At 53.1% G+C, this 11,039-nt stretch overlaps 2 protein-coding genes across 2 annotated transcripts; both read left to right on the forward strand.

The window, feature by feature from the left end:
- Positions 1–106: 106 nt before the first annotated feature.
- MANF (mesencephalic astrocyte derived neurotrophic factor) lies at positions 107–5,136 on the forward strand. The gene is made up of 4 exons (XM_067303278.1): positions 107–243; positions 2,692–2,819; positions 3,636–3,777; positions 4,889–5,136. The coding sequence occupies exons 1-4, from the start codon at positions 156–158 to the stop codon at positions 5,071–5,073; spliced, it is 543 nt and encodes a 180-aa protein (XP_067159379.1). The 5' UTR covers positions 107–155; the 3' UTR covers positions 5,074–5,136.
- A 226-nt stretch (positions 5,137–5,362) lies between these two features.
- RBM15B (RNA binding motif protein 15B) lies at positions 5,363–8,490 on the forward strand. The gene has a single exon (XM_013951930.2). The coding sequence runs from the start codon at positions 5,502–5,504 to the stop codon at positions 8,223–8,225; it is 2,724 nt and encodes a 907-aa protein (XP_013807384.2). The 5' UTR covers positions 5,363–5,501; the 3' UTR covers positions 8,226–8,490.
- Positions 8,491–11,039: the final 2,549 nt, after the last annotated feature.

Genomic DNA, 11,039 nt, shown 5'->3' on the forward strand with positions numbered 1-11,039 from the left:
TGGAGGCCGCAGAGTGGCCAATGGGAGGAGGCAGCGTGGAAGCAGGGCGGGGAGCGGGCCAATGGGGCGGCAGCGCCCGGGGGAAGCCGGCGAGGGGCGGGGCGCCGCTGCCGGTGCGGCGGGCGCAGTGCGCGCGGGCTGCCGAGCGAGGCGGGATGCAGGCGGCCCACGGGCTCTGGGCGGCGCTGGCCCTGCTCCTGCTGCCGGCCGGCAGCCGGGCCCTGCGCGACGGGGAGTGCGAGGGTGAGTGGGGCCGCGCCGGGCCGGAGGGGGGTGCGGGCCGGGCTGGCGGCCCCCGGGGGCCGAGGCGGTGAGGCCGCTCCCTGCCGCCGCCTGCAGTGCAGCGCAGCCCGGCCCGCCCGTGCGAGGGGCCGGGTCGGGGCCGGTCCTCCCGCCCGCCCCGCCGGCGGCGGGGGGCGGCAGCGCTGGGGCCGCGAACGGCCGCCCGGGGGCGGTTCCTCCCGGGGCAGGAAAACTCTCCGAAGTCCGCCCGGGCCCTGGGCCGCGGCGGTGCCGGCGCAGGTGCCCGGCTCTGCGGGGCGCTGGGAGCCGAGCGGCTCGGGGACGCCCCGGTGCGGAGCGCCTAGCGCTGCCTGCGCTTTCAGAGAGCGAGAGCCGGTGCCCGTCCTCGCCCGGCTCAGCGGCGGTGCGAGGGAAAGGAGAGCAGCCCCCGGGGAGCGGGCGGCGGGAGCGGGCCGCCTCTGGGGCAGCCGCCGTCCCGCAGCTCGAAACGGCCTGCGTGCGGGGGCCGCCGTCCCGGGCCTCCCTCCGGGGTGGCGTCCCCAGCACCCGTCCCGGAGGCGCTGAGAGGCAGCGGACAGGAGGAAGTGAGACTTGGGCACTTACTCACCTGCCTTCTCGTCCTTCCTCATCGCTGTGCAGTGCTCACCTTGGCTTTACCCAGTGACCGCCCGGGTATCCTCTCTTAAACAACACAAAGCTAGAAGACAGATCCCAAAAGGTATTCAGCTGATCTAAATCAGGCTGGGCTCTCTGTGTACTGCTTAAATACAAAAGTTTTTTTGGGGGGAAGCTGTTGAACAGCATAGCAAACTAAACTGCTCTGGTGTGATGGAGCAGCACAGATTGTCCAGATGAAACAAGAACAACCTGAGGTGTGCATATAGCCACTGGTTGGGATTTTTTGGTACTAATGCTCACCACTTCCACCTTTTTGTGGGGAGAGAAACAGTACAACAGAAGGAGGGGGGAGGGAACATAGTAAATTAAAACTCTTTCAGCTGCTATCCCAGCACTAGGTTGGAAACTTGTTTCAACTGTAATCTAGTCATCGGTACCACTGCCTGCAGCATCTTTATTTTTTCCGAAGGTTTTCACTTCCAAACAGCGCACAGTGGACATCAGTGTGTGTCTGTGACTGGGGACAAACTAATGTGAGGTAAATGATGGTGTTGTATGCATACAAAAAATGTTTTCCTAAATCATCCAGCCTGTAATTACTTCTAGTTTTAACACAATGAGAGTAAGTTTCTACTAGGTTTCAAGATGGTCTTACTGGATCTCCTGTATTCTCCGGCTTCCTGTGCCATGCCTTGAGTTTGGAGTTGAATACAAGTTGCTAATGACAACATCATTAGTCAACCCCTTCCTGTTGGGGTAACCCAATCATATGAGAAACATGACTTGTACCCCTCTCCCAAAGGCAGGGCCAGTGTCTGGCACTTGTCGAACACCTGAAAGTAATGAAAACTTAGAGGATTTGCAGGAATTGGGTCACAGGCCATTGGGCCTCTTGATCCAGCTGATGCTGCTGTTCACAGGCAAGTTGTGTGAGCAGCAGAATGAGTGAAATTGGACACTCGGCAAAGTTGCAGCGTCTCTCATCATCGTCCTGTTGCACAGATCAGACGCACAGTAACTGTAGTACTACAGTAACTAGCTCTAGTTACTCCTCCCCAGCAACAGCTGTGCTGTGCTTAGTTTGGGGTATATGTTGACTGATTGCTGCCACAGGGAAAGCAATGACCATGTTCTATGTGCCCTTCCCACAGATAGGGACTTTGAGCTGTTCAAGTGCTGATGACTTGCAGGAATTTCATTATCTTTAAGACTTTCTTCTCTTTCAATTTATTTGAAACTAGTTCAGAAGCTCTTGGGGGCAGGGGGAGGAAAGAGAAACATGCCAAATGGACATAGAATGGGATCACATAAGTCTTATTTCCAAGAGAAAAAGATCTTACTTATAAATTGAATCAACTTGATAATCAGTAATGTCTTATTACTAAAAACAGTATACATGGAGTCTGTAATGTGATTATGGGCATAGAGGCAGTTGTTCCTGGATCAGAACTCTTTTTGAAGCCTGTGGTCTGTTGAGATGCTTCCAAAAGCAACAAGAATAAGACTTTAAGTTTACATTTTTGCCCTGGCAGTCTCGTGTCATATCCCCCAGCTGAATCCTGCTGCTCTCTCAGTACAATGTATGGAAGCAACTGGATGCTTACATGGATCTGGTTCATCAGGTCATCAAAAGCCCACCAAAAATACCAGGGGGTATTGCTTATTCACGTGTGCTCTGAAAGACTTACTGAAATATGTGTCAAGTCACTGATTGCTAATACAGCTTCTACAAGTTCCTCTCTCCAAATCAAATCCTCTGTCCTGTTTCCCTATGAGCTGCCACTAGATTGGTGTGCAGTTGCAGATAACTACATCCATCTTCCCTTCTAGTGTGTGTTACCTTTCTGGGAAGGTTCTACCAGAGTCTAAAGGACAACGATGTTGAGTTCACACCTGCCAGTATTGAGAAGGAGCTCTTGAAGTCCTGCAAAGAGGCAAAAGGCAAAGAGAACCGGCTGGTAAGTAGTAGTAAATCTTACTTGCCTTTTGGGGGAAAAAGTTGTAAAATGCTTGGCAAATGAGGGGAAACAAGTCTTTCTGTTTATGTATGATATAGCTTCCTGAAGGCTGTTCTTCCTAGCTATGTGGCCACAACTGGTAGTGTATTGTAATAAGAGATTTGAGAATTCCGACTGCTTTAATTCTTTAAAACAAAAACAAAAAAACAAACTGTCAACAGAGGTCATTTTTGGTTGATCTTACTTTTCCTTGTTACTGAAGTTCTGGGGATTACAAAGCTTTATTTTCTGTAGGACTTTCCTGTCCCTTAAATAGTATTTGGGATGCTATATTAGCTGCAAAGATATTTATGCTGTTTAGGTGAAAACTAAATAAAGGAAAACTGAATTAAACTAATTAAAACCAGATGACAATCCCCAATGAAGAGCCCCAAGGAAAAGGTCCTGAATGCTCCCTAAGAAGAGACCTGCAGAGGGATTCCATCAGAAATGCAGAGGGGAAATGCTTCAGAAAGTCCTTCTCCTTGAATGAAGAAGACACTTAATCGAATCCAATTCAATTTAAAAAAAAAATTGAGAAACAAGACAAATGGCCTCAACAACCATGAAGCAGTGTAATAGGAAATGTCCTTGCTCAGTATTTTGGGCTTAGAGTTAGTCTTTCTCTTGCCTGTCTGTAGCAGTCACTTGGAAGGGTTCTGTAACATGAAACATCTAGCTGCACAAACCATGCAAGGAGAGAAGGTGGCTAGAAAACCCTCCTTTTAGAAGCATTTTTTCCCATGCATCTCCACCTTGCTCTTTTCTTCTCTCTAGTGCTATTATGTTGGGGCCACAAGTGATGCAGCTACCAAAATCATTAATGAGGTCTCAAAACCCATGAGTCATCACATCCCTGTGGAAAAGATCTGCGAGAAACTTAAGAAGAAAGACAGTCAGATCTGTGAACTAAAATATGGTGAGTTGCCAGCAGAAAGGGAAACGGCCATGCTTTTCTGGGGTGTGGGTCATTTGGGGTAAAGCAGCGTACAGGACTCTGGCTTACACATTATAAATTAGCCTTGAGCTGCCTTATTTTGAAAGGTGCTAGAACTACTTGCTCTCAAATTCTGTAATGAGATCACTGGCATAATTAGTTGCACAACCTGGGTTATTCTCTTACACGAACATCTTAGAGAGGTTTTAATGAGATGCTCAGGTAAGATTGTTTGACACTAAACCTTTTTAGCTTACAAAGAACCACAGATCTGTCTTGAAGTAAGTAACTCCCAGGCATCAGCAGTACTGCACTCAAATCTCTCTCTGGAATAACTTAGAAGCTTGTCCTGGGGAGCAGCCAGGTGTGTTGCTATGGCTTGGGATGGTATCTGCTGTGACCAGGGCCCAGGCCCTTAGCAGAGCTGCTCTCACGGTTACCAGGTGGCTGGTTGATAAGCCCTTTCTTTCTCACCTCTTCTGGTGTCTGTCCAGAACATTCAGCAGTGTGTTTCTTGCCAGCTTTCTTCAACTCTTTTGTTCCTGGATGATATATTCTTTTCCTTAAAAGACTTAATTTGAAGAAAAGTCTTGGAAATACTTCTTTCTGACTGCTTCCCTGTTTCTCTGCCCTTACATTCCCATGAGACAGCCCTCGGATCATTGGTCTTTATAGTTCTCACTCACTGTATTAGATGTACTGTTGCTTCCTAGTCAGCTTTTTGTTGTTGCTTATCTTTCCTCTAAAATCTCTCCACTACCCTCTTTTTTTTTTTCCAGTGGAAAAGGGAATTAAAGCATTTCCCGCAGTATTAATAGCTGGGATTTTGGGTTTCTTGTAGACCTCCTGCATCTAACTTGAAGCCAAAAAGTTTGGTTGCTAATAATGAATTTTGGTTTAAAAAAAAAAAAAAAGAAAAGAAAAGCTACCTGGTGCCCGAGTCCTTCCTTCCCCCTGCGGGAGCCGGGCGCCGCTTCCCCCCGCAGCCCTCGGCCGCGGCGCTGCCCGGGGCCTGTGCGGCCACACTGCTCACCGGGGGGCGGCGCGGTGCGGCGCGGCGGCCCCGCTGACGGCGGCCCCGCTCTCCCCGCAGACAAGCAGATCGACCTGAGCACCGCGGACCTGCGCAAGCTGCGCGTCAAGGAGCTGCGGCGGATCCTCGACGACTGGGGCGAGACGTGCAAGGGCTGCGCCGAGAAGTCCGACTTCATCCGCAGGATCCACGAACTGATGCCCAAGTACGCGCCGCGGGCCGCCGGCGCCCGCGCCGACCTCTGAGGGGAGCGCGGGGGCGGCGCGCGCTGTACGGGACCTTCATTAAAGTGCAACGGCTGTACCGGGCGGACGCGTGCCGTGTGACGTGATTGCGGCGCCGCGCCCCGCCCCTCGCCCGCCGCCGGCAACGGCGCGGCCCCGCGCGCTTCGCCCCCTTCCCCCCCCCCCCCGCCGCGGCCGGGGAGGGTCCGCGGGCGAGCAGCGCGCCAGAGCGCCTCCTGATTGGTCCCGCGGCGTCACGTGCGGCCGGCGGCTCGCCTGCGTCACGTCGCCGTGTGGGAGCCACTGCGCTCCTGACGCCGCCATGCGGCGGGGCGCGGGGCGATGACGTAGGGCCCGCGCGGCGCGGCGGCCGGAGCCGCCTTCGTTCCCTTTTGTCCAAGATGGCGGCGGCCGCCGGAGGCGTCTCCTGAGCCGCGGGCCCCGGCGCCATGAAGCGGGGCAGCGAACGGGACTCCAGCCCGTCGGGGGCCGGGGGAGGCCGCGCCGCCGCCGCCAAGCGGCCCCGGGAGCGCGAGCGCGAGAGCAGCAGCCGGCGCGGCCCGCACCGGAGCTCGGGCGCCTCCCGCAGCAGCCGGGACAAGTCCACGCCCGGCGGCGGCAGCGGCGGCGGCGGCGGCTCCAGCTCCCGCAGCCACCGCGGCGATGAGCGCGCCGGCGGCGGCGGCGACTCCAACCACCGCCCGGCGGGGAGCGGCTCGGCCTCGGGCGCCCGCGGCGGCAGCCAGGCCGCCCCCTCGTCGTCGTCGTCGTCGTCGTCGTCTTCCCGGGCGCTCGGCGTGCCCAAGGCCAAGGCCCTGCCGGGCGCCGTGGTGGCCCCCTCGCTGCTGCTGGCCGGGCCGCCGCCGGGCGCCGCGCCCTCGCTGCTGCTGGCGCCGCTGGGGGGCTCGGCGGGCCTGGCCGGGGAGCCGCCCGGCTCCTGTGAGTACAAGACGCTGCTGGTGAGCGGGCTGAGCGCGGCCCTGCCCGACCAGCTGCTAGAGGACGGCCTGTTCCGCCTCTTCCAGCGCTTCGCGGGGGGGGGCGCCGGGGACATCAGTGTCAAACTCTCCCACACGCCCGAGCTCGGCCGCGTTGCCTACGTCAACTTCCGACACCCCGGGGATGCCCGGGACGCCCGCCGGCATGCCCGGGCTCGGCAGCTGCTCCTCTACGATCGGCCCCTCAAGGTGGAGCCGGTCTATCTGCGCGGGGGCCGGAGGAGCCGCACGCCGCCCCCTGCGCCCTCCCCGGAGCCCCTGGGCTACCTGCCACCCATCCACAGCACCTACCAGTACAAACAGAGGTCGCTCTCTCCTGTCACCAGCCCCTTGCTGCGGGAGCCACGGCCGAGACATGCTCACGCTGCAGCCGCCGCCTTCGCTTTGGAAGCCGCTGCCATCGGACTCTCCCGGGAGCGGGAGAGGGCTCTGGATTACTACGGGCTGTACGATGAGCGCGGCCGACCCTACACTTACCCCATCGTGGCTGAGGAAGACCTGATGCCGGAGGATGACCAGAGAGCTACTCGGAACCTCTTCATCGGCAACTTGGACCACAACGTCTCGGAGGTGGAGCTGAGACGTGCCTTTGAGAAGTACGGCATCATCGAAGAAGTGGTGATCAAGCGCCCTGCCCGGGGCCAAGGTGGGGCTTACGCTTTCCTTAAGTTCCAAAACTTGGACATGGCGCATCGGGCCAAGGTCGCTATGTCAGGCCGTGTGGTTGGCAGGAACCCTATCAAAATTGGCTACGGCAAAGCCAACCCTACTACCAGGCTGTGGGTGGGTGGTCTTGGTCCGAGTACTTCCTTGGCTGCCCTTGCTAGGGAGTTTGACCGCTTTGGCAGCATCAGGACTATTGACTATGTGAAGGGAGACAGCTTTGCTTATATCCAGTACGAAAGCTTGGATGCTGCCCAGGCTGCCTGTGCGCAAATGAGGGGCTTTCCTTTGGGTGGACCGGAGAGGAGACTTCGAGTGGATTTTGCCAAAGCCGAAGAGACGAGATACCCGCAGCAGTACCAGCCTGCACCTCTCCCCGTGCACTATGAACTGCTAGCGGATGGGTATAGCAGACACAGAAGCCTAGAGCAAGATTTGAGGGTGCGAGATAGGACTCCTCCACACCTCCTGTACTCGGACAGAGACAGGAGCTTTGCAGAGGCAGACTGGGCCAGCCCTGCCAAAAATGCTGAACGCAGAAACAACTTGGAAAGCTACAGCCGATCGGTGCGTAGCCGGAGCGGAGAACGCTGGGGCAGCGACAGCGATCGTAACGTGCCCAAACCGTGGGAAGAAAGGCGGAAACGCCGCAGTCTTTCCAGCGATCGTGGGAGGACTACTCACTCGCCTTACGAGGACAGAAGCAGGACAAAGGCCGGTGGGCCAGCTTTAGACCGCAGCCCGGACAGGGTTCGCAAAGAGAATCACACTACAGAATCTGGAGTCGAGAAAGAGCAGAGTAACTCCCTTCAGAACAATCGTCACGCGACTGAGGAGAAACCCCATCGTGAAGCATCCGATGCTCCCCAGCCTAAAAAAAGGGACAGCGAACGCAATCATCGAACTGGCGAATCGGAATCCAAAACTCACGAGGAGCCAAAATCGGAGACCAAAAAGTTAAAGAATTTATCAGAATATGCCCAGACACTGCAGCTTGCTTGGAACGGGCTTCTTGTGCTAAAAAATAGCTGCTTCCCTACGTCTATGCACATCCTGGAGGGAGACCTAGGCGTCATCAACGGACTCCTTAAAGACCATTCATCTGGCGGGAAGTTAACGCAGCTCAAAATCGCTCAGAGACTTCGGCTCGACCAGCCCAAGCTGGATGAAGTAACTCGCCGGATCAAACAAGGCAGCCCCAATGGCTACGCTGTGCTCCTGGCTACCCAGTCCGCCCCGGGAGGGACAGGGGCCGAGGGGACCTTCCCTGTTGTAGAGCCTGGCTTGCAGCGACGGCTTCTCAGGAATCTGGTCTCCTACTTGAAACAGAAGCAGGCTGCTGGGGTTATCAGCCTGCCCGTGGGAGGGGCGAAGGGCAGAGACAGCACAGGCATGCTTTACGCCTTCCCTCCTTGTGAATTCTCTCAGCAGTACCTCCAGTCAGCACTAAGGACATTGGGGAAGTTAGAAGAAGAACATATGGTGATAGTTATAGTCAAAGACACTGCCTAGCCCACACTGTCTTTTCAAATTCCATGTTTTCTTTGTGTGTCACACAACCCAGTTGTTTTTAAGGCCGATCATTTTGGCGGAGGCTCGAAACACCTCAGCCAAAATGGTAAGATTTTTAGTTCCTAATTAATTTTAATACCATTTAAATAGAGCCCATTTTATTCGTTTTTAATATGTGACACTGTCCGCTGTGTTCTGTATTTTTATTTTTTAACTGTATGAAAAAAGTTGTCAGTAAAGCCTTGTTCACTGATGGATTTCTAAACTTGTGCGGTATCCTAGTTCTTATGGCCCAAGAAGGGCTGGTTCCCTGTGCTACGGAGAGCTGAAAGGTGATGGTGCCAACCCGTTTCGGTTTCTCAGACCCCAGCTTCCCGCACCGCCTCGGTCTCTTTACGTGTCCCGCCAGGTGGGAGGGCGAGGGGGGGGCTCTTCTCTGTGATGTATGAGAGACTGAAAAGTTGGTCCCGTATTTTTTTTTGTCCTGTTTGCTTTTTTTATTTCACAAATTTGAGTCTCGATGCATTCCTATTGATTCTCTGTTTGAGGAGAGACGCTTCCAAGGAAGCCAGCTACCAAGGAAGCTAATCCTGATCAAGAACAGGAGTGGGTTTTATACACCGCTGACAAAAAATTGTAGCTAATGCTTGGAAGAAAAGTTCCCTACTGAGCAGTCAACTGTTTTCATTTCTGTGAGGTTTGAGAGCACCCAGTGCATGTCTCAGTTAGATAGTTGTTCCTGGGTTTAAAAAAAAAAAAAAAAAAAAGGCTTGACATTCCTGGTCTTTGTAAAGGAAAAAAAAAATCAAGCAGGAGAAAAAAAAAATTGTAGGGGGAACCCTCTTGGGCCTGTATTAGATGTAGCCAAGCAAATAAAGGGCACAAACTTTTCGGTGAACTGTAGGTGCCCTTTTGACTAGTCAATCATGTTGCACTATCCGAAATCCTTTATTGAAACGTGAACTGCAAAATCGTTTTGCTAAAGTCAAAACTTTGTTGGCAGGCTTATAAAAAGAGATTAAAAATGTCTGGCTGTCTGAAAACATGGTATGTTGACACGAGTAACTTGCCTGTGACTGTAGGAAACCCTGATGCTCTTTACTGGAGATCAAATATGGAAATTTAAAAATGGGCTGGTTCCTTCACCTTTGCTCTCTGTGGTATTTTGTGAGGCGGTGGTTTAGGAGAGAAGCCAGGACATTTGCACTCTGAGTTCTCAGTAACTTAAGGATGTGGTAACTATTTCAAATTTGAGTTAAAATCCACACTGTTTAGTTTGGGGATTTTTGTTTTTTTTTTTAAACAATGGCTATAGATTTTTAGGAGGCTTACAGAAAAGTGTTTGGGATTAAAAACACTAAATTTTTGTTTCTTTAAATTTGCAGGGTTTTTTTTTTTTTGTTTTGGTGGCAAGCGAGTGAAAGAAAGCCTGTGAGAGCAAGAGTTGCTCTTGCACTGGTTTCTATGGCCGCGCGTACTTGCTTGCTGAAGGCTGCCAAAGGCCCTTTTAAAACTGTGCTCTCAGGTGTGATTGGTATTGAAACCTGCATAGCAGGGAGCATAACTCAGTCTAATGATGCTTTTGTTCTTTTTTATTGTTATTATTTTTAACCCTGCATTTTCACAGTAGGGACATCATCAGCTGATGATGTGTGAGCGGTTGCTTAATTTAATAATGTATTGATATCAACAAGTATGGGTTGTTTTGGTTGTTTTTTTTTTAACATTTAATACTGTGATTATATTAAAAGTAAATTTAATGAGTTAGTGTGATCATGAGGGGGGATTAGTATTTCGCTCGCTGATACATCTTCTACCCCAGAAAATGTAATTCTGTCTCTAAGGGCCCGAGCGCAGCTACAAGGCCATGGAGGGGTTTGTCCGTAGCGTGCGTGTGCAGCGCGGTGATGCGGGAGCTGCCTTGCCGGCTGGAAGCAGCAGGGCTGTTTGTTAGTGCAGCGCTCCGGGGAAGCCGACTCGGGCTGTGAGCGCGGAGGAGCCCCGCTGCTGCTCCTAGCAGCCAGGCTACAGCTCCGCTCTCGCCGCAGCAGCCGTGCCCTTCGCCACGCCGCGGCCACGATTCGGAGGGTAGCTGGCCTGCCCTGGTTTTAACACGGTTACAGGGACGCTGACTTAGAACCTCGTGACCGAGTCCCCTGATGCTGTTGTAATGTAGACAGTGCCAAATGTCAACGATTGTAACCGTTAAGTGTTATCTGAAACCAAGTGCTATTAAATACCCTTTATGGCCAGAGTCATAGAGTGATTAGAGCTTTTTGTCAGAGAGCATCCTACGCGTTGAAGCTGTCCATTCAGTCCGAGGCGGCAGGTATGGTGCTGTAGTGGCAGATGCCTGGCTGGCCTCTTGCTGGCAGGGAGTTCTAGCTGGTGCTGCTTTGGCTGTATTTAATGATGTGGTGTGGCAGTGGGTTTGTGTCTGTGTGTGTGTTATGGTAGTAGAATGTGAGAAATCAGAAGATGGAGAAAAAAAAAAAATAGACAAAAGCTGCAACTACCTGATGAGAAAGCCGGGAAGATTATTAGAACTCTCCAATATCTGCCACGTCTCATATGAGTCAAGTAAATACAAATGTAGGGTTTTTAGAAGGCCAAAATGGTCATGCTTGGGATTGGGTAAGAAAGATCTTTACCAGTGGGATTTCTGTTCCCGGTGAGGTGGCTGACTGCTGCGAGCATGTGTGCACGAATGGGACCCCCCCCCCCCCCACACACACACACACAGCTCCTGCCTACAAACAGTTAACAGGCTCAGCCTAGCAGGTGGAGGGTTTAAGGCAGACTGCCTGGGAGAGG

Source organism: Apteryx mantelli, chromosome 12 (assembly GCF_036417845.1).
Source record: "Apteryx mantelli isolate bAptMan1 chromosome 12, bAptMan1.hap1, whole genome shotgun sequence".
In the NCBI taxonomy this organism is placed as follows: domain Eukaryota; kingdom Metazoa; phylum Chordata; class Aves; order Apterygiformes; family Apterygidae; genus Apteryx; species Apteryx mantelli.

Bases quoted from the DNA above. Each gene is read 5' to 3' on its own strand.
- MANF (XM_067303278.1), top strand. From the start codon at position 156: ATGCAGGCGGCCCACGGGCTCTGGGCGGCGCTGGCCCTGCTCCTGCTG. The intron at 244-2,691 runs GTGAGTGGGGCC...CTTCCCTTCTAG, and splicing joins GCGCGACGGGGAGTGCGAGG to TGTGTGTTACCTTTCTGGGA. The intron at 3,778-4,888 runs GTGAGTTGCCAG...CTCTCCCCGCAG, and splicing joins GATCTGTGAACTAAAATATG to ACAAGCAGATCGACCTGAGC.
- RBM15B (XM_013951930.2), top strand. From the start codon at position 5,502: ATGAAGCGGGGCAGCGAACGGGACTCCAGCCCGTCGGGGGCCGGGGGA.